At 38.3% G+C, this 23790-nt stretch overlaps 1 protein-coding gene across 3 annotated transcripts in view; it reads right to left on the reverse strand.

The window, feature by feature from the left end:
- Window positions 1-340: 340 nt before the first annotated feature.
- Window positions 341-23790, reverse strand: part of ATP6V0D2 (ATPase H+ transporting V0 subunit d2) — a 49164-nt gene continuing 25714 nt past the window's right edge. Inside the window, exons 3-9 of one of the 3 annotated variants that reach the window (XM_086696006.1) lie at window positions 18167-18345; window positions 16652-16731; window positions 14817-14894; window positions 8584-8760; window positions 7336-7413; window positions 5445-5643; window positions 341-985 (exon numbers count right to left, since the gene is read on the reverse strand). In XM_086696006.1, coding sequence (XP_086552132.1) covers window positions 5482-5643; window positions 7336-7413; window positions 8584-8760; window positions 14817-14894; window positions 16652-16731; window positions 18167-18345 — 754 coding nt within the window. In that variant the 3' untranslated portion in view covers window positions 341-985; window positions 5445-5481. Of the gene's footprint in view, window positions 986-5326; window positions 5644-7335; window positions 7414-8583; window positions 8761-14816; window positions 14895-16651; window positions 16732-18166; window positions 18346-23790 lie in introns of those variants that run through there. The other 2 variants (XM_086696007.1, XM_025922766.2) reach the window with 2 other exon arrangements.

The raw sequence follows: 23790 nt of genomic DNA on the forward strand, positions 1-23790 counted from the left end.
GCCATATGTTTCCTTTTAATTTTCACTTACACGTGAAATCTAAAAAAAGAAAAAAATTAACCCCTAGAAATAATGAGTAGAAAAGTAGATGCTAGAGGCTGGAATATGGGAAGATATAGAGAGGTTAGTAAAAGGAGACAAACATTCAGTTCTAAAATGAATAAGATTTGAGGATCTAATGAATAACATGGTGACTATTGTTGATAACATCGTATTGTATAACTGAAATTTGCTAAGACAGCAGAACTTAAATGTTCTCATGGGGGAAAAAAGATAACTATGTGAAATGATGGATGCATAATTAACTCAATGGGGGACTTCTTTCACAATGTACATATATATGGAATCACCACATTGTACCCTTTAAATATCTTACAATTTTATTTGTCAATTATACTTCAACAAAAGCTGAAAAAACAAAATCTTTAATTTTTAAAAATTCCTGATGTTGCAGAAATAAACTGAAATATATTAGTATTCCACTCTTATATTTAAGTAAAAACAGAAAATTAAAAAGAAATCCCGCATTGAAACAAACCAAAAATGAAAAGCTGCAAGCATCTTATACAAAAAAATGTATATCTCAGCACGAATAAGAGAATAGTTCATTTTAAAAACCAACAAAAATAGGATATGAAAATGTATAAATTATTTAAATTCTAGAATTGCTGTTTGTTCAAAAAATGACCAAAGTGATAATGGCTTTTACCTCCGGAGAGCTAGATTCAATATCAATGAATCTGGTGCTGCCAAGTCTTCTTGGAAAACAAGATGGGTACATTGTCAACTGGAGTTGCTTATTCATATCTGGCTCTGGGAATGGCATTTCTGTCTTCTAATGGTATAGTGGTAGTCCTTCCAGGTCCAAGACTCACTTGTAGGTGACATGTGCAGAAACAATGTTTGTCTGGACCACCTGCAGAGATGACTGGAGAGGGGAGGCTTATATAGGACTTAGAAAGGACTTCAGAGTAGCCGGAAAAACCTGTTGGACACATCCAATGATGGTCACTAAGCACCATTGTCCTACTTGGTAGTATTGCACAAAAGTACTCTAAATTTAGCGATTTAAAACAACAACCATTTTATTGTGCTCAAGGATTCAAGTCAGAAATTTAGGAAGGACTTGTCTAGGAGGTTTTCAGCTGGGGCCTCTCATATAGTTGTGGTCTGCTGTTAGGCTTGGCCTTTAATTTCGTGTCTGATGATTTGACTGGGACACACTTCCAACATGACTCTCTTCACATGGCTGGTCGTTGATGCTATTGTTGGCGCTCCACTGGGGCTGCCATATTTACTTATATTTGGCTTCTCCATGTGACTTGAGTGTCCACACTTGATTTGGCTTCCTCACAGTATGGGAACCTCAAAAGAGGTGGACTATCTACCTGTAGCTCAGGACTGCAAACTAGCAGGTAAAGGAAACTGCATTGTCTAAGAAGTCATACAGCACCACTTTGTCTGGATTTTGCTGGTTATGAGCAAGTCACTAAAGCCAGCTCAAATTCTAGGAAAAAGGACAAAGCCTCCATCTCTTGGTGAGGGGCATGTCAAAGAATGAGCAGACACATGCTAAACCACTGCAATCCTCTCTAGTGATTGGATGCCTATTCCTTGCTAACTGCAATTGAGACCTCATACTTGCTCATTTACATTTTTAAGTTTATTTCCAACTTTGTCAATAAGAGATCCACACCATCTAGCAAATAAAAATAGTCTCAGGGGTTCCAGAAGTCACCATTGTCATAGAGCTACTGATATACTTTTATAGTTTGTCAATGATCCTAACTTAAAAAAATTTTTTTAATGTTTATTTATTTATGAGAGAGAGAGAGAGAGAGAGAGAGACAGCCAGCCAGCCAGCCAGACAGTATGAGTGGGGAAGGGGCAGAGAGAGGAAGACACAGAATTTGAAACAGGCTCCAGAGCCTGACCCAGGGCTCGAACTCACGAACTGCTGAGATCATAACCTGAGCTAAAGTAGGATGCTTAACCGACTGAACCACCCAGGTGCTCCAATGATCTTAACTTTTAAATGGCATTTGTGGATCGGGTCAGAGTCATAATTATTCGGGGACAATTCCTTTCTAATATATTGATTTACACTAGTCTCTACATGCATCTTCTTATTCTCTCTTCTTTCCAAAGATAATCCCAACTTGCCTTCCTGTGCCTAAACAGCCAGGTGTCCATGTTGAGGATGGCTCTGCTGAGTTGGACTCAGTGATCAAGTCTTCAGTCAGTGGAAGCCAAAACCTACAGCATGGGGTAACTGAGGAGAAGGGGAAAGGGGTAGAAAAGTGATCAATGGGGGGCTGGATAGACTAATGAAGATGTAAATGAGAAGAAAGAACATAGGAGGTTGCTTAAGGCAAGTGGTTTGGACCCTATTATAGCTCCTAGATCCTATTTTCATATGTATAAAGCTTATACATTTTATGACAACATAGCAAAATGACACCAAGAATCCTGGCATCAGCTATTTGTGACAAGTCAGATGAAATCACCAAGAATGACATCCTCTGATAATGTCACATATATTCCTCCCAATACTATTCTATACATACATGTATTAATGCTTCCATTTGCTGACATGAAGAGAAAATGACTCAAAGGAGCTGAAATGAGTCAAACAATAAGGAGACTTTTATCTGCTCCTGAAACTAAGACACAACAGAAACTGTAATTGTATCCTTCCCATACCTACATCCTATCTGTGAGATCTGACATTATTAACAGCATTTTTTAAATAGTGGTAAACATAAGAGTTACCACTAGTGAAATCCTCAGATCTGATCATCATCAAGTCTTCCTTCACTCTAGTTTTCTTTTATTTCACCTTCTCAATGTCTTACTACATTGCTGCCATGCTGGGGGGTTGAGATGGAGGTGGAGGTGGACACGTCAGAATGGTTACATGAATTCCTTCATTGTCCAGCAATAGTTTACTTAGCCTTGGGCCAAACTCTTCCAGATCTAGGAGATCCAGGATGGTCATTTCCATTTGCCCTCAGTCCATGCTCTTTCTTAAGGCATCTGGAACAGATAAAATGACTGCATTTCTTCTTAGATGTTCTCTAAATATCCTGAGAATTGCAACTGCTATTTTGAATCCCATAGAGCACCGCAAATTCTCCCAACTTCAAAACCTCATTAGAGACTTAGTTCCTGTCCACGGGTAGACTGATAAAGAAGGGCATGTGAACTGATACAAAAGGAAACAGGAGCAAGGCTAGAGGGAGGGGTGACACAAAAGGGTAAGGAATGGACAGAAGTCTACACTAGGGTATAGGCAGGACTGCTATAGACTGCACGCAGTTCTGGGTATAGAATTCATTAGAATAGTGTTCCAAGACCAGCCATGCAGCAGACTACAGAGGTGGAAATCAGAGCAATTGATGAAATACTGCTGGGAAGAATGTGGGAAAGGGATGGTAAGGAGTCTCAATTGCTTAGAAAAAGGCTTTTAGCCTCACTGTTTTCTACACTGCATATATAATTGACTTTTGGCCTCATTTTACATAAGATAAAATGCTTTTCAAAGGTCCATGATCGCCACTGTAGACCAGTTTCCTAGGGCATGACAGAGAAGTCAGATCCCAGCTCAGACACCTGAAAGCTATTAAAATCCAAGGCAAGTTCTTCATAGTTTTGGTTTTGTTTTGCTTTGTTTCAAGGCAAGTTCTTCATTGCAGCGTGTGTATCTTCCTAATGGGGGCATGTTCCATTTGCCTCACAGGGTTGTAGGGAAGTTCCTTGCTCATATAGTCACACAATGGTTACACTTGACTGGGGAAGGGGCTTGGGGAATTGGAGCCATTCATTTGTGTAGAAGGAAAGGGACTTGCGGCCCTTTGGATAACTTCAGCCTGTTGCATTATGGCCCATTTTAGGGCCCCCCATACATACCATGCAGAGGTGAGTGGGCAAGGGTTGGGCTGAGAATCCTCTCACAGTAACTTTCTCTAAGCTGCCTCTTTCCTATTATCATCTTTGCTCTCAGCTTGAAACCTTAGACCTTCCCACTGCAGATACCATAGATTAAAATGTAAAATATAGGCGTTTCCTGGTCCAGGAAACTCATGCACGGCCAGGAGCAAGTCAGGGAGGATGCTTCCCAGACCAGAGGCCACATGTGGGAACCAGGCTCTTTGGGGCCAGCTGACAAGTCTGCAGTGGAGCCCTTTACAAGGCACTGGACTTTAGCCACCATGACATGGGTATGAGCTAGGCTTTTTGCACTGGGAAATCTAGGTATTTGACTTTCCTTTCAGGAATCTGAGCCACTGCTTTTCCTTATGCTTAAAAATCTCTATTAATAAAATTACCAAAATATTCTATGAAAAAGTTGGATTTGGCAGAAAAATAAATTTACTCCTTGGTCCAGGTGCCTAATTTTAGATACAAGTATATGTAGATTCTCTGTACATACACTCAAAGAGTTTCATATATATATATATGTAATTTTTTTAATGTTTATTTATTTTTGAGAGAGAGAGAGAGAGAGCGTGCGCAAGTGGGGGAGGGGCAGAGAGAGGGAGACACAGAATCTGAAGCAGACTCCAGGCTCTGAGATGTCAGCATAGGGCCTGATCTGGGGCTCAAACCCACAACCTGCAAGATCATGACCTGAGCCGAAGTTGGACACTTAACTGACTGAGCCACCTAGGCATCCCTATATGTTTATATTTTAAAATATAGTAAATACAGATTTTCTACTTAGGAATCTGTTATTTTTAAAGAAAGAACTTGACCAGTGTTTGTTGATTTTTCCTTTCCTGGGTAGAAATTCTAAAGAAATTCTATAAAAAGTCCATATCTTGTAAACTGAATGTGGGATTTATTCTTCTGAATGAATGAAATACAATTAGCAGGGTTACTTTCTTCTCAGGCAAAGCATGAAGGAACTGCAAGAGATTTAAAGGGAATTGTGAGGAAAGTTTAAACAGGAGCCTTAATAACAAATTTAATACTACTTGCATCTAAGGAATATGATTCAGAATTGTGTAGCTTTCCCAAGACAACCAGTAAAAGTGTATTAGGAAAAAAAATACAATATTTTCATCACATGTGGTCCATGTTGGCCTCATATAGCCCTGGATTTTTGTGGACATAGGGGAGGAAAAAGAAAAGCAGACAGTACTTGGGCCTGTGGAGAAGCATAGGAAAGCAAGAGTAAAACACTTTAGTTAGATCTGATTGTTAATACAACCAAACAAGAATAGGAAAAGTACTATAGGTTAATTAGGATTAATGTCTAAGATCTGGTAAAAAGTGAGACATAAATGGGGAAACAAAATTTAAGGCCGCTGGAAAAAAAAAGAAATACTATTTCAGGGCTGATTTACTATGTTTCTAGTGGGTCCGCAATGGTGTGGATTATTTTTATATAACCCAGATAATATAACACAATTCTTTTTTTTCTCCTCAGAACCTCTTCTTACTATGTAAGATTTTCCACATGTGAGGTCCCTCACTGGGTTATAAAATTGGAATGTAACTGTTAATTTTAGTTCGATGTCTTTGTGAGATGCATTCTGCTATCCACACGATATTTCTCATTTCTTGTTCCTTCAGCTTTGTGTATGCATAAAACACACCATAGTGGAATTGCCTGTTGAATGCCAGCACATTCATTTGTACCTGAGGAAAGAAAAAAAAAATACGGACCATCACTTCTTGGGAGCATACTACATTTATGAAGTAACATTAAGCTACAGACTAACTTGTGTTTGTGCGGTGCTTATTTGTATTTAAATAGGCAATGTCCAAAATGGGTCAAATAGAAGAAAACAGTAACAACCCAACCCATCAAGTTCTAAAGGGAGCATTAATGTCACTTTATAGATGAAGATAGACAATAGTAGTTTTACAAAGGCAAGTTTATATAAATAAATAAATATAAATAAATATAAATAAATAAATACAAAGTAGGTTTCTAGAATCGCAAGACGAACTCCAAATCTGAGCAGCACTGCTACCACAAAAGATAACGAAAATCTTGGTGTTTGTGTGGAACTTTGTAGTAATATAGTTGGCTTTTAGCCAGAGGCTTGTTTCACTTAGGTAAACTACTTTTCCTTGGCCACAACTTTGAACATTTTAAAAAGGTTTGTAGGCTATCTAACTCTCCTCCATGGCAATGTCACAGGCCCCTGGGATTTGGAATGAGTGACATTATGAGCTTTCTTAAGATGCTCTGCAGCAACAAGACATATGGTTGAATTGTTTTGTTTTGTTTCTGTAGAAGGTAGATCAGTAAAAGAAAATTTTCAAAGAAAATTTGTTTAACTGGGGTGAAGTCTGAAATGGAATAATTCTTTTATTCTTTTCCATTTTGAAAAAAAAGGATGAGAGGTACTGAGTCCCTCGTGCAGCTCTGAAAACCTCAAGCCAAGTATTCAGGAAGTGGACGTCCTTGCTTGCAGGAACAGACACTTAATTTTCCTGCCAAGGGCAGCTTTCTTAACAGCTTTCTTTGAAGCACTTGTGCAATAGTGTGGAATTTTAAAAATATCCCTAAGATATGGGATAACTTGCATTGTTTTTACTTTTTTCTGTGACAGGCACTAGAGAGCTGTTGGAAAATGTGTACAGTAGGACTTACAGGAAGGGTCCCGTACTGCTTTGTGGAGCCAGTCTTACCCTAAAATTTGGATAGATTTCAGGGTTCTCTGTCAATCAATTAAAAGGGAAGAGCCAGTGGTTTTAGAGAAATGAATAGAATATACCAGAAAAACTCTCTAAATTTGGGAGACCTTATTATCCCCCTCAAAAAAAGGCCTTTTTGTTGAATGGTTTAGTAGCCCAGGAATTGACTATGAATGGATTAAGTGTTCTGCTTTTTAGGAAAGAGAATCATCTATACTCTCTGGATGGATTTCTATACAAATAATTAGTAAGTGTTGCAATTGTGTTCATAAGCTATATTATAACCGTAGACAAATCCTTCTTGAAGAAGGAATGGATCAGAGAGTAAGATGCACTTAACAGAGTGTACAGCATGAGGATAGTCAATATATGATCATGGGAATGTCCTAGCTCTGATTCTCTGGTGAATTATGGAATTGCTGCTTTCCTTGCAGAGCATCACTACGCACACTATGTGTTTCTGGGTAGGACAATTGCACAGGAAGCCATCATATGAAAACCATTGGCCTTCCAGGGATGCTAATACTCATTTGGCCATCAAATTGTGAATGTGTTTAATCAAGTGAACTGATCAACTGTAAAAAGACCCGCCACACACAAAAAGAAAATCCGAAGAAAACATCTAAATCCCAGAGCAAGAGAAAAAGAGAACATAAACTAATAGCATTTCCATTTATATCATACCTCACGCTCATAAAACACATCCTCCAACGTCTTTCCTCCACTGCCATCACCCACAGCCTCAAACAAAGGCTTATATACCTAAAAAACAAAAAGATTATTTTAAACGAATTCTCATTTCTTATATATGAGGATATTTTCCTGGCTATATAGAAAATGATGTATCTGTCTGTTCTAAAAAATCTATCCAGAAGAGCTGAATGGTTTTTTGTAGGATTTTGGCCTCCTGAAAAAATACCCCAAAAATCCAGATAAAAAAGTATGGATGGAATTCTAGCCATTGGCTTATTCAGGTCTTTAGAAGAAGCAGCAAAAGCAATTGTACTCTCAATGTACATTAGATGAGCTATTTTCTACATTCAGTTCTTAGGGTTAGTTGGGCACATTATAGAGGCTAAATGAATGCTGAGGTTTAACCATCACAGGTTCATGGGTTCTTTGGCATGGCAGTTGATAAACTTCACATGGAATTTCAGGTGTGGAAGGGGTGGAGATTGGGGAAACGTTCAAAATTTAATATTATGCTCAAAAGCTTCTTGAAATGACACGAGATACTACAAACTTTTATGCAGTTTACTGGCTTCTCTTTTCTGGAAGTCTTCAGAAACCCATAGGAAAAGATAAGAGTGTCATTCCAGTTCTGGAAAAGTTACCTGGAGGAAATCATGTTTCTGTAAATTAGAAAGAATGGGATCTGGGGATGAGGTGTAGAACCTGGATGTGGATTAAGGGCAGGACATAGCAGCCTTCATTCCAGTGCCTATTTCTGGCCACTGAAAAGGTATAAACCAATATGTCCATGTTCTCCCTTGTATTTTCGGTAGACATTCTGTACCTGAGCCTGTTTCCCCTACTGGCACTTGAAAGGACTACTGGGTCAGGCTATTTTATATAACTTTGACATGAGCTCACATATCCAGAACACTACACCAGTCCCTTGGGGAACTTGCTTTATCAAGCACTTCAAATAAAGTGCTCAAATGACTGCTCCTTGGAGATTTAAACAAGTACTTGCTTGGCAGGAACCTCAAAAAAAAAAAAACAAAAAACAAAAAACGAAAAAAAAACACTAGTATGGGTTAGAAACTTCAAGTATTTCTTTGGGAGACACAGTTACAGAATGACATTGCTTTCTACCTTACAAACATTATAACTGCTCTAGATAAGATGTGTAATTTTGATGTGTGAACTTCTAAAGTACACGTGATGAAATAGCATGAGGCTTTCAGGGTCCCCAGTGTGGTCACGTACTCCATAATGGTCTGCTACTCTCCTCATCTGATCGAAGTCTTCTGCTTGAGCCAACAGGCGCAGCCCCTCAGGGTACAGCTTGCCACAGGTCGGGTAGAGGGTCTCCCGGTCGTCTTTGCTCAGTTCAGTGCCAAAGGAGTTAAGAGTGATGATAAAAGCACGTCTGTCAGCCTCAAACTGAATTTGCAAAGACATAGTATCAGCAAAATCTAACCATGTACTAACTGCTGTAAACAGAACCCTAAGTAGACAAATTTATGTCCAGAGTGATTTGCTCTCTTTTCTGGATTTATGTCTAGTTTTAATACAAATATGTGTTATTAATATTCCCTTAGTCTCAATGGAGTAATTTTGCTTCCCAGAAAAGGATCACCTAGTGATAATAGGTTAGGACTCTTGAAACCCCACTAAACTTTAGTTCCCAGGAACTCTGCAATTAGTTACTCATGTGTCTCTGTCACATAGGCCACTAGAGTCTAAAATTTCTCTTCCATGAAAATGGGAATAAACCTACTTGTTGGGGTCTGTTCAAGAATAGGACAAGATAATGTAAATGGAAGTGCCTGGGGGGTATTTGGAGCAAAAAGTGCACGAAATAAATATTAACATCTCTTTCTGGTTATTGATGTCAGTAGGATTTTTTACATAATGAAACTTTATGCTATATGCCATTTGTTTATACTTTTTAAAAATGTTTTATTTATTTTGAAAGAGAGAGAAAGAGAGAGAGAGAGGGAGAATGTGAGCGGGGAAGGGGCAGAGAGAGAAGGAGGGAGAGAGAATCCCAAGCAGGCTCTGTGCTGTCAGTGCAGAGCCAGATAGGGGCTCGATCTCATACACAGTGAGATCATGACCTGAGCCGAAATCAAGAGTCAGATGCTTAACCGATGAGCCACCCAGGCACCCCACCATTTGTTTGCTCTTTAATAGTTTTGGTTTTCTTCTTTAAAGTCCTAGGTTGGACATCAATAAATCTAACTCAGTAGCTAAGAATTACATGGCCTAGGACAAGTTACTTTTCTCTCTGGCCTCAGTTTTCTCACTTGTAAGATGATAGGGTTTGACCTCATGATCTTTCAGGTGGGTCACGTATGCTCATGGCCTGCCTTTGTGCTCAGCACCACTAGGCAACTGAGCAAACAGCTCCAAGTCAAGCCTGTTTCCTGTAACCACTCTGTTTTTCTTGAAATTTCTTACTATTCCTTTGGTCTCCATGTTTCTTCTATCTCTTGGTTCTTTTCCTACCTCTTCTGACCATTCCATCTCAGTCTGTCCTTTCTGGGATCCTCTCTGCTTATCATGGGAGTTTATTATAGCATCCTTGAGCTACAAAACTCTACATTCCTGAAACACCCTGCACTTGCATTCTTTTAAAATCTGGAAATTCTTTCTCTCCTACTCCACTGTAAAATCTTTGAGGGAAATCATGTCACTCTTTTTATTTTTTATTTTTAATATCCAGTGCCTGGAAGTGCATAAGAAGATCATTGAATCTTCAATGAATCTTCATTGAATCATTGAATCCAACAGGATGGTCTGTGAGTCTCTTATTTTCAAATTTCTATAATATTCTCTACAATGTTGCTACTCAAGGTGTGTTTCATGGTTCAGTAGCTTTGATGTCACTTGGAAACTTGTTAGAAATGCAGAGTCTCAGGCCATAGTCCAGCCCTCCTGATCCAGGGCTTACATTTTAACAGTATCCCAAGGTTATTTGAACGAACACAATAGCTGAAATAAATTGCTCCGCAATAGCCTTTGATCAGCGTACTTTTGACTAATTAACGAATCTAGACTTGCAACAGATTTTGCTGGAACTCTTCTGTTAGAACAGGTGTTTCCTATCAAGAGGGTGAGCTTTAGTTCCTTCTGATCCTTTTGATTGATCTCATGGAAAGCGTGGGTGACCCAGAAGCAGGGAGTGGCCTCATTTGGAAGCAAAGGCAGCTGCCTCTGGCCTCTGAATGTCACCAGTCCTAGCAGTAAGTTTAGACCTTCCAGGGACAGGAGAAGAAATGTAAGAGGGAGATTTCATGGCAATAAGAAACTTTGAAATAAAAATTAGAGCAGGAGGAGCAACAATAGAGCCAATTGTCCCACATGCCCTTCAAGGTGCTTCCTAGCTCTAAGATGTTGGTTTTTATTCCTGTTTCCCCCCACTTTTATTGAGAAATAATTGACATGCATTGCTGTGTAAGATGTTGGGATTTTCCAGAGAGAAGTAGGGTGGGGCAGCAGAACTGCAGACGGCCCGGCAGCAGAGGCCGTTCTGGAGGAGGACGCCGCGTGAAGTTAAAGCATACATTGTGGAGGAATGGTCATGGCTCAGGCACTGGGAAAGCAGTTGAAGAAGAAGAAGAAGTCTGGACAGGTAGCTAGGAAGAGAACAGGAAAGGCTTTGCGTGCCATGCCAGGAGAGGACTTTGGTTGATACAATTGGTTATCTGAAACACCACACACATTCCAACTTCTTGTTCTTGTAAATACTTCTTCCCTCTGCCTACAATGTGTGTACTTCATTCCAGAACTCTCCATGTTGAAATCTTACCTACATTGAAGGGTCCCATTAAATGGCTTTTATTTTATTTTATTTTTTTTATTTTACAAGAAGTCCTTCTATTTCCTTCCCAATTGGGTATGATTTCCTTTGACTCCTTATTATACTTCAGTTTCCCTTTTATTATAACAGTCTGTATATTTACCTCAGCACCCTTTTCTAATCTAGAGGTTCTTTGTGTGTGAGGGTGTGTTTTCTTAGTGAAAAGGACTATAATCTTGAAATTGTAAAAGGGCTATCCTGTGTTTGACCATCCCTAAGCAGACAGTTTGACACAACATCTGATTATGGAAGAGTAAATGGGGTGGTATTAGATTTCACTTAAGCCCTCTCTGTCATTTTTAGAGGGCTGGCATCCTGTGTGGCATAGAGGATGCCAGATGTCCTATGTCCTTTCACCCTTCCTTATGCTCATTCATTTTAAAACCATAACTTATTTTTTGTTGTTGTTGCAAAAACTAAGTGTACTGTTGACTTATTCAAAGTCATTATCACTTGCACATGATGGAGTTGGGCTGATCACACATTTTTGCCGGTTCATCATTCGAGGAAAGGAATACCTTGTGGGGGCAGTGGGTGGAAGAGTCAACGACAATGGAAGAGTGAACTGGAATCAAGCCCGGCCTCATTAGCATGTGTACCAACCAGGGAAGATGAAACAAACTTATTCATCTGTGCTTGTTTTTCACTGTTTCATTAAACATATAGATTGTCAGGAGAGCAAAGACAAATAATAAAAGGCATAAAGGCAAACAGTACATTGCAGTGTATTTCCCTTGACCATAAGTCAGTTTCTTTTTTTTTTTTTTTTTTCCCATAGGAACTCACAAGCTTGTAATTAGGTCAAATGTTTGCATGCAAGTCCAGGTTAATGCTCTCTTTCACCATATTAAGTCTTTTTCAGTCTCCTGTCAACCCAGATTAAATAAGAACATAGATGGAAGAATGTGATAACTGAGGTGCTCTAATGTTGCACAAATAAAATGAGAGGTAATTACATGATCTGATATATTTATATAAATCTGAAAAATCTCTTCTGATCATATCATTAGACACATTATAATTGCATGCTCTGTGTAACTAATACTTCAGTGTAATGTATAAAGGTAGTTGAGTGGACTTTTATTTTTTTATTTTTAATTAAAAAAATTTCTTTAATGTTTATTTATTTTTGAGAGACAGAGAGAGAGACAAAGTGTGAGCAGGGGGAAGTCAGAGAGAGAGGGAGACACAGAATCTGAAGCAGACTCTAGGCTCTGAGCTGTCAGCACAGAGCCCAACGTGGGGCTCAACTCACGAACCGCGAGATCACAACCTGAGCTGAAGTCAGACACTTAACCCACTAAACCACCCAGGTGGCTCAAGCGGACTTTTATTCTTAATGCAGCTTAAAAAAGAACCTAATCTAATATGGTAGTATCATGGGTATAGGAAAGGGATAATGAGAACACTGGGTATTATATAGTATTTTGATCAAACCCTTCCAGTGACAAGGATTCTTCTACTACTATGCTGTCCTTTCTGCATTACTGAGGATTACAGAGACATAATTCTTATCTATTTTTGATTTTTATACCACATGCAGTATGATCTTGCTTATGAATTAGTACTTACTTTTATACAAGAATTGTGAATGCTAACTTTAATGTATAAGTAAAATAGTGGATGAACATAGAGGAACCAGAGAGAGGCTGCCTGAGTTCAAATTCTGACATTTCCACTTCTTAGGTGTGTGTCATCAGGCAAGTTACTAGCTTCTTTGTGCCTCAGTTTCCCCTTCTGAAAAATAGATGCTAAACTCCCATCTTGTTGTTGTTGTGCTGTTTTGAAGTCCAAGTGAATTCATGTACATTAAGCTCTTAGGATAGCATCTGGCACATAATACATGTTAACTATTGATAATGTCATTGTATACCTCTTGAAATGTTCTGAGTTTTGCCATAGCTCTTATTGCACATAGTTTGTGGGTATAAAGCACACAAGCCATTTCTAAACCACAGGAATTATGCCATGTTGAAATTACACTTTTGAGCCATGGATAATGTGGCTTCTTATAGTGTGGCTAGTAGTTAAAAATTTATGACAAGAAAAGGGAGTGCTTCTTAGGGCCAGCAGATTACTTATGTTCAGAATGTCTGAAAGAGACTAGCTCACTTTCTGACATTTAGTATGCCATAAAAAAATGTTATTTATTTATCAGTGCCCACTTCCTGTGTAATATAGATAAAGGCAAAAAAGAATTTTTGGAGTTCTCCAGTGATAAATTTTTACTTCAAGGACTGCTTTTGCTTGAAGAGTTTCAACAGGGGATGGCAAAGTATCTTCAACTGTAAAATTTTAAAGATTAAATGTTTTGAGGGGAACTAATTTTATCATATGCAGTTTCAGAACATTAGGTTAAAATACATGCAGATGAAGGTATTCAAGTTTTTTGTTTTTTCCTTTTTTTGCTATGGGGCAGTTCTTACCAGGCCTTTCTCTTTCTTTCTTTCTTTCTTTCTTTCTTTCTTTCTTTCTTTCTTTCTTTCTTTCTTTTAATGTTTTTTTAAAAAAATTTAATGCTTATTTTTGAGAAAGAGAGAGAGAGAGAGACAGAGAGCAGGAGTGGGGGAGGAGCAGAAAAAGAGGAAGACACAGAATTCAAAGCAGGCTCCAGGCTCTGAGCTGTCAGCACAGAGCCCAATGCATGGTTCAAACTGATGAACTGCAAGATCATGACCTGACCCGAAGTTGGACGCCCAACTAACTGAGCCACCCAGGTGCCCCATTACCAGGCTTTTCTTGAAATCAGGTTATTGAACTATTTAATCTACCTACCAACGAAGTCACTGTGACAGATAATCTAATGATTAAAGATATTCTTTAGACAAAACTTAGTTTCACAGGACAAAGCAAAGGGCTTTTCTAAGTCTAGAATGGTACCCACCTCCCTCCTCCACCATTTTGTTATTCATGTAAAGCCAGAAAAAGAGATCTATAGGAAACACAGTACAAAATATGCCCAGCATGTTCCCAGATCCTTCTGATCTCTGAGATCAACATGTGCGAACAGGAGGATCTCTGAGCACAGATGAAATCTGTGATGAGAAAGGGAAATTAAGAAGTTTATAGCATCAATTAGAGAGGTAGAAAGCAATGGTGGCATTTGACAGATAATTAAGTGAGCATGCCAACTGTGAATCACCTAACCCCAAAAGTCTTCCTAACCAGAGCTGGAATGCCCGAGGGTTGTTTGAGTTTCCTTTATTTTAGGATTTATATAAGGAACAAGGCCCAGAGTGGACTTTGGTTCCAAGTTGTGAGAATTCCCAGATGCCCAGTGTTCCCTCATTGGAGGGAAGTTGAGTGATTATTACAAGTACTCGTATTTCACCAATTGTTAATAGTATACCAAATTTTTAACTAATTATAATCTATTCATACCACATAAAAATGAATCATGACCAAATTTTGTAAGCATTTTTCTTTTCTAATTCCAAAATAACTTTTCAATGTAGAAAACTTGCAAAATACCATTCTTAACTGAAAGCATCAAATGATATATATGATAAAATATGTTGTTTATTTTATTTTTATATAAAGGAGCTTCTAAGATAAAGAAAGACAAGTAGGACTATGCAAGTGAAAAGTGTGTAAGCATATTATTTGGCATAAAGAAATTCAAGGACTTTCTTACCTCAAGAATGGGACACATGATTTCTGCTGTGACATCACCATGATTCTTACAGAATTTATAGAATGCCTCGAGGTAAGACTTAAAAAGAAGAAAGATCATAAAACAATAAAATGAAGATATTTTCCTTTGGAAATTTGTAGATCAGCTTTTCATGGCTTATTAAATACTTTAATGGAAATTGAATTACTTGTCCCATAGGGCAATATTTTATTAAAAATTTGGTACAAACTTTCACAATGAAGTATGTTGCACAGTTTTAAAAAAGAACAAAATTGTACTTATCATACCTTATGATTCCTTAACAAGCACTTTTTTTTGCATGGTTCTTGGGTTTATTTCACATGATTAATGTTTGGTACTCTAATAAGAGTGCCAAACTCTTTTATGAGCTCAACAAATAATCCTAGATTTGGTCCTGTGCCTACATTTAATCTCTCTTGGTGCTCAGGAGACACGTTTGGGATGGCTTTAAACATGGAAGACACGCTGGAAAGGCAGAGTCTGGGCTGTACAGTTAGACTGACTGTGTTTGAATCCCAACTCAATCACTTACCATTTAACTGACTTCTGCCAAGTAAATCTTACCTCTCCATGTCTCAGTTTTCTCATCCAAGGAATGGGGATAGCACATAGTTTTGCTGTGTGGATTAAGTGAATTAATGCCTATAACTTACTTAAAACCATGCCTTCTGTTAGCTATATCTCAAAGATGGCTGCTCTAAGTCCATAAGTTTCTTTATAAAGAGGAAAATTGCCTGCAACACAATGCTTTTGAAAGGACCTTATGTTTTAGCATAACCAGTTATGTAAATGGCATGACAGTATATATGCCTTCAGTTACTCTGTGAGAGTGTCTAAAGATGCTATTGTTGTATGAGTGTAAATGGACAGAGTTTGCTCAGTGCATATGATATAGAGCTACTCAAATGGTGGCAGCATAGGCAGATAGCTGGCCAGATCATGCAAGGTGGTACCTATGTTGTAGTGTCCACGAGTTGGTCATCTTTGTATGCTGCACACTGTCAGTAAATGGACAGGTTAACTGTGAAACTCAAAGACTCTATAATAGGATTAAGGATAGAGATGGATGCTACATGACACAAGGCTCACTGTGTATGCTGGGTTTTGTGTTTTTTTTTTTTTTAATTTTTTAAAAGATTTTATTTTTTTAAGTTTTTCTTAATCTTTATTTATTTTTGATAGAGAGACAGAGCATGAGTGGGGGTGGGGTACAGAGAGAGGGAGACACAGAATCCAAAGTAGTTTCCAGGCTCAGAGCTGTCAGCACAGAGTCTGACGCGAGGTTTGAACTCATGAACTGTGAGATCATGACCTGACCCGAAGTCGGTCACTTAACTGACTGAGCCACCGAGGCACCCCTAAAGATTTTATTTTTAAGTAGTCTCTACATCCAACACGGGGCTCGAACCTACAACCCTGAGATCAAGAGTTGCATGCTCTATTGACTGAGCCAGCCAGGCACCCCTATATGCTGGTTGTTTTAAAATGGATATGGTTCATCTTGCTCATCTATCCACCCACCTACCATTCACCCATCCAGCTGCTACCTTTTATGCTCTAGGCACACCAGGCAAGGAGCTAGGAATACAGAGAAAGATGGGCGCATTACTTCCTCTCAACAATCTTGCTGCTTCAGGGGAAGCTGACGTGTATGTATTTAACCAAAAGACCAAGACTGTAAAAGCTGTATTCCAACCATGTATAGCTTCATAATTGCAGAAGTTGGCTAATGGGCAAAGTAACTTTCGATAAAGAACTCTGGTTAAGATGTATTATGTAAAAAAGAAAACCATAATATTTTGGGAGACACTTACCTTGTACAGTTTATTGCGCAGTAATTCAATATTCAGTTCATCTAGGGTATTTTCAGACATGCAGTCTTGAAAGAATGGAGCTGAAAGTGGAAATGATCACACAAAATAAATTCATCAAAAGCATGATTATCAACTATGGAAAGATTTCCTGCACATACCATCCTGTGCTCATTCCTGACCAGGACACTGTGGAGTGGCAATCCACAGACTGGATAAAGCTACCAGTAATGGTGACAGTGAGAGTGATTAGTTATTTAGCATTTACTCTGTGCAAGCTGTTCACTAAACATTGCATGTATTTGATCCTCACAACACCTTGGACCTGTTCACTTTATGCCTTACTTTTTGAAGTGCCCCTACCCCTCATCTAATCGTAATATTTATCACTTCCAACCTCACTATATGCTAAGGATTGAGCTGTGCTAAAACTGTGTCATATTTAGTTTTCAAAACTCTGTTATACTAAGATACTATTGTTTTTATTTTATTTTTTTTAATTTTTTTTAACGTTTATTTATTTTTGAGACAGAGAGAGAGAGCATGAACAGGGGAGGGGCAGAGAGAGAGGAAGACACAGAATCTGAAATGGGCTCTAGGCTCTGAGCTGTCAGCACAGAGCCTGACGCGGGGCTCGAACTCACGAACCGTGAGATCATGACCTGAGCCGAAGTCGGACGCTTAACCGACTGAGCCACCCAGGCGCCCCATTATTGTTTTTAAAATGAGGAAACTGAGATGCACTGAATTGCCCCAAGTCACCATGTTGGGACCAGACAGAGCCTGGAATCAAACATCCATGATTATAGGCTTACCCTCTTTCTTTCACACTCCCTTAGCACCACATTTAATGACACCATTTTTTTTTCTGTTTAAAATTTCTGTTTTCAACAGCAACTATTTTGACAAATGATCTACAGTGAATTGCTATGAACTGCTACTATCCAGGTTTCCTGACAATAATGTATATAAAATTATCCCATTAGCATTTTGAATGCTAGAACTATTATCAGTGCTACATTATAATGAAATTAGCATTTGTTTCCTCATTGCTTCAGGTCATTTGACAGGCACCCCTGAGCGTCTCAGAAAAATGGCATTCCTAAACTTTCTAAACAAAATGTACACAGCCTTATTTAGACAGAAATTTAAAAGGAAAGGATAAGGAATTAATCATATAGAACCCAGTTAGAAAATTAATTTTTTGAAAAATGACAAGTTCTATCATTTATTTACTATGATCTGGTACAAAGTACAAAGATGTGGAGGTCGAGAGGTAGCCCCAGCTCCTACTGGGCTACAAATGGATCTTATGTGACTCTAGGAAGGTTACTTTCATTTGTTGCCATCTGAAAAATGAGGGAGCTGAACTAGATGATTCCTTAATGTCCCTTCCATGTCTATGAATCTGTATAGTATGATATTATATTCATGGAGAAAACGATGAATTGAATGTGCATTTTTTACTGACTATGATGATGTGCACACGCAGCTATACAACTGCTTATGCATTTGTACCTAATGGTGTTTCAACCAGAACAGCATTGAAGAGGTCCGAAGGTGTCTCAGCAATGTTGACTGCTTCCATTTCTGTGAAACGGCCCAGTGGGTGGCACTTCACCAGAATTTCTTTCACAGATTTTTTTTGCAATGCACCGTTCATCAATAGAATCACATTGTCTATCATGTAACTGCACCTGGTTTAGAAGAAAGAAATCAATTGCATGAGAATAAGCAGCATACCACCAGTAAAAAATATATATATATATATAAATAATAATAATAAATAAATAAACAAAAATATAGTTCAGGCATATACTTTTTCATTAAGGAAATATAGGAGTCTCTTCTTATTTTGAACTTTGGGGTTTGAGAGATGTGAATGGGGTAAAATATCTGACTCTCTGGGATATCATAGTTTGAAAATCAATGTTGTAATAACTAACTAAAGCTAAATAAAACCTAGGCTGGTGGAAATTTGCAGAAAATGACCCCTACATTGTATGTAATTGGTGAACATGGTATGAGGGTGAGTGTGAAATTGTGTGGTTTCTCAGAGTGGGCTATGGTCTTAAAAAGTTGAGGAACACAGACCTGGAGCATTTCACTCTATCTTAAAAACTGACTATTTAAATCTGTAGTAAAGCCCATCATTGAGGGGTGCCTGGGTGGCTCAGTCAGTTAAGTGGCCAGTGGTCTTGATTTTGGCTCAGGTCATGATATCACAGGCAAGAGACTGAGCCCCACCTTGGGATCCATGTTGGGTGTGGAGCTTGCTTAAGATCCTCTCTTTCTCTCTCTCTCTCTCTCTCTCTCTCTCTCTCTCAAAAAAAGTCAATTTCCTGCCTGTTTAAAAAAAAGCCCATCATTGATCCAAAATTAAAAATTTTTTATTAAATTTAATACTAAATATTTAATGTTTGTTTATTTATTTAAAAATTAAAATATTCTGTATTCTTTTCCTCCTATGAAACCAGGTAGTGAACTTTCTAGCCATTTTCTCCCTAGATCCCCAAGAGCCCATAGGTTCATATTTTGTATGGTTACATGGCTAAATATAAGCTCTGCCCAGGATATTCTGGATGCATATGCTTGTTCAATCATGTGCTCAGCACCCAAGATATTTCAAGCAATGAGGTTGAGAAGTAAAAGAAACATAGTCCCTTACTTCACAGAGAATATAGTTGGAGGGAGGAACTGGACAAAGAATCCATTACAGTAAAGTGTCCATAAGATGCAGCAGCTAAGTAGTTATCTGGCAACACAGTGAAAAAACTTCCAGTGGAGTTTATTGGTGGAAGGGACACGGGAGAAGGTGGCAGAAATGTGATCACGTGTGTTTAAAGTGAGTGGGAAGTAAAAAGGTTTAAAAAGAAAAGATTTCAAACAACAAATTGACCTTAAAAGGGGAAGACAGTTCAATGGAAACCCAGGGGCCAAGGGGCTTTGGATTTTGGTTTTTGTTTTTTTAAGATGGGAGAGAAAAGAACATGGTCCAGTGGTGAGAGGAAGAAGGGAGCTGAGAGGGTGAGGTTTTGAATCAGGAGAGCGAAGGGGCAGTCAACTGAGGAGCTGAGGTTCTCCAGGTTTGACAGTGACGGGACTAACCCCTGCCACAATTCAGGCTTGAAAAGTAAATGAATAAAAATTAGCCAAGTCTCTTAGAAGCACTGTCCCTGGAACGTGGCTGCAGTGGTCACAAGACTTCCTGTGCAAGAGTGCATTTCCCGCTGGAAGAGAATCTCCTTCATTGTGAAGCTTTGACAGTTTACCCCAATAAAAATTCTATCTGAAGAAGTTTAGAAGCAGGCAATTATCCCTTTATAAAAGGCACATGACTCTAAAGTTTCTTCGCCTCCCAAACAGCAGTACTAAATTTAGACATTATAGAATTTTAGACTCCTTTTTATCTCTTGAAAATGATATTAAAATGGAAGTGCTTATTTAACTGTCCTTTTATGGCTCAAAAACTATTACCTGAGAGGGGAATTGCTAGCACTTAATAACCCTTAGCAGGCTCCAGACATTTAATTGTTCCCCACAGCACCTCTGTAATGTAAAAGCATATGAGCTGCTAACATTCCCAACTTGCAGAGGACTATTAGACCAACGTTGACAGACAACCAATGTCAGTGCTGTAAGGATTTAGGCGACATGTAACACTCAAGCTTTTGCCTGTGCAGTAGGTGTGCTCATGTGTGTATTGAGTTAAACTTACTTGCTTTTAGGGATGTCTGGTTGGCTTAGTTGGTAGAGCATGACTGTAGTATCAGAGTCATGAATTGGAGCCTCACATTGGGGGTAGAGTTTGCTTAAAAAAAAATCTAAAAATTTAATTTAATTTTTTTTTTTTTTTTTTTTTTTTTGCTAATAGTCTAAGCCCTATATTGCAAAGAGCAGGGCTATAGAGATTGGTTTTATTTCAACTCATTATTTAAATGGTCTTGTTTCTAAGATGGAACAGTAGCACAGTTTTCCTAGTTGTTCGGGAAATGAAGACAGAACACAGGACTTGGTCCATGGCAGGGGGCAGAAGGGAGAGGACTTCTTTCCTGTCCCCTCCCTCATCCCCATCACACATATGCTGGTATATAACTATCATTGGCTCTCTGGGGTGGCAGGGGGAATGGCATGCCTAGAAATAGTTTATATTCTCCAGACTCTAATCTTTATAGACCTTCAGGGCCATGCATACAGTGATATAGTGGTAGGGAATAAAATCACTGCTGATATTGCTTGAGTAATTTCTGAGCTTAAAGACACTTGGATGTTCACCTAGTTCAATGTTCCCATGTTTTAGATAGTTGTGTTCATAAGTAGTGACAGAGCCAGGATGAGTTGGGTTAACTTTTCTTCTACTAGTAGTCCAGACAAACATCCTCATTTTAGCCCCCTCCTAAATATTTTATTCTATAACTCTGATATCGGCACCTACGAAAACCATGATGTCACTGAAAATTGTGATAGAGTGAATGACTTAATTTCAAAAATTTTAGGTTGTAAAAATTATAATTTTTAAAATACCTGCCCTCTTGGAGGCTTTTATTGTGTGTCAGACGGTGCATGCATGTTCTCACTCAAGCCACACTAGTCAATGAGTCAATGCTGAAAGGACCATCACTACCACCACTTTATTTAAATATCTTGTCCAAGATCACACTGCTAGAAAGAGGCAGAGTTGGTACCCCAAAACCAAACCTCTGACTCTGTATTAGATTCAGAAAAAATAGCTAAAGGCAAATGATATTTTCACATTTCCTTTTGGTCTTAGTGCTATTTTTTCTCTCTCTCTTTCAAGTTTATCTCTCTCTCTCTCTCTTTTTTTTTTTTTTTTTTTTTTTTTTTTTTTTTTTTTTTAGTAATCTCTATGCCTGAGGTGGGGCTAGAACTCATGACCCTGAGATCAAGAATTGCATGCTTCTCTGACTGATCCAGCAAAGCACCCTTATTTTTCCTCTTTTTGTTCCCAAACTTATTTAAGGGTCTTGAAGCTAATTAAAATATATTTCTTATATGCTAACTACCAAATTCTGGGCTGTCCTTACAGTTGCTGAATGGTCAGATAATGTAGAGCCATAATTTGGCGAGTTAGAGGAATTATTCTTCAGCTCTAGTCAAAACCTCTGCTCAGCCTCAGATCTATATTCTTTCACGTCCTTTTTGTGGCTATGACTGACTGGTCTTCTCATAGACACCACAGTCATATTATCTCAAAACCTGAATGCCCCTAATGTTTCTCTTTCTTCTGTAATTGCTATCAGCAACATCACTACTTTCATTCCTAAAAATCTGTCAATGGCTTCCTTTTGCCTTTAGAATAAAGAACAAATTTCTCATTATTGTACACAAGGCTCTTTATTACTTGGCTTCTGATTACTTCTCCAGCTATGAATGTGAATAATATTATTAAAAAGAAAGTGTGCATTTTAGAAAAGTGAATAGAACAGAACCCCACCCTCCCCCACCCTGCAAAAGAAAACTCTTAAGGGGCAGTAAGAAAACTTTGCAAGGAAGACTGAGGAAGGGACAAAATGGGAAAAGGAGCATGAAGAGAAAGTGTCATCACAGAATGCAGGGGACATGGACATCAACAACTGAATACCAGGGCAAGTTATGAAAGGCTGAAAATATATCCTACTGGACCTAGCAGCTAGAGTGGTTTGGGTGGCCCTGTGGCATAGACAACAAGACTGAAGTGGTTTGAGTAAACAAGTGAGAAAATAGAGGACTCTAGACTATCCTTTTTAAGAAGCTTAGCATCAAGGTGTGGGAAAGGTAGAATATCACTGTCTTCAAATAGTCACTGTGTAAACTAATCAAATCATCCATATGACATTTTGTAAATCTTAAATTGTCCCAGTAGAAAAGCCCGTGGTTTGAAACAAAGAAACCTAATTCTGAACCTAACTCTGTCACTTAAAAACCAGTTTAACAAGAGCTCCATTTTCTCAGTCTTAAAATGGAAATATTTATTCAACTTTGAATGGTTGGCCTAAGTATTAGTAACACAAATGAAAGCACTAGCAGAGTGCCTCAGATAAAGGAAGGCAAAGTCATACACTCTTAGAGGAAGATAATTTCCTATAAACCAGACTTTGGAGGAAGGGGAGCAGAAAATTATAAGCCACATCATCTTTGGTATAAAAATTTGCAATGTTTAAACTCTTTTATGGTCTGAGATTTCTACATTTCTGTAGTTTCACATTGAGTTCTAGCCAATAGAACCTTGTCAAAATTTTCTCAGACTTTATTAACCCTTTACGGTGTAAAGACAACAACTGAGAGGTAGTCATTTAGAAGACTGGAACATCCACAAGACCATAAATTATGTTATTTGCTGGGATATTTATTAAACATTAAATCTGATTTATACCTGTTTTATAAAACTTGTTACCATCCTGTTCTGCATATTGTAACCCTAGAATGATCCTTGCATGGTCATTATTTCACAATGTTTCCTATAAGATACTGGAACTTCAAACAGTTTAATGTTTATCTCTTTGGGAATGTAATCATTAATCTGAAAACAATTCTGATTAACTAGCTGTCATGAATGACAACTGCTTTTATATATAAAAAGGCCTGAATCCCTTTGTTAGCTGGAGAATCTTCAGGGCTCTGTCTGAACTTCTCCATTTGGGTGCATTTGGATAGTAAGTAACTTGGTGCACGTGGTGATTACAACAGTTTCATTATCTAAAAGCATTGTGACTTGAGGGTAAGAGCCACATCCTGATATCAGGACTTGATTGCCATACGTTCCTTTCTACCAAGAGGTTGAATCAGTATCTTTCCATCTGCAACACTTGATACAGCATTCTTGATGACAGTTCTGCTTAGGTGACCAGAACTGTGATGTTTGCTAGGTCACACTGGTACAAAGAATACAGGGACAGAGACATGAAATGCATAATCAAGAGTAATTGTCCATAGACAGGATTGGGTGATGTCTGAAATACACTTGGTGTACTGTAAGTTATTTTATTCCTCAGTGCAATTCCTCAATGAAATGTGCTGATCCACCGCTAAGAGGCCTGACAATATTTATTGTGACATGGACAATAGGGCCTTATTGGAAGTATTTTCCAATGTATTAATTTTTTTAAATGTTTATTTATTTTTGAGAGACAGAGAGACAGAGC

The sequence above is a fragment of the Puma concolor genome, chromosome F2 (genome assembly GCF_028749965.1).
Source record: "Puma concolor isolate L17-30 chromosome F2, mPumCon1.1.hap2, whole genome shotgun sequence".
Lineage (NCBI taxonomy): Eukaryota > Metazoa > Chordata > Mammalia > Carnivora > Felidae > Puma > Puma concolor.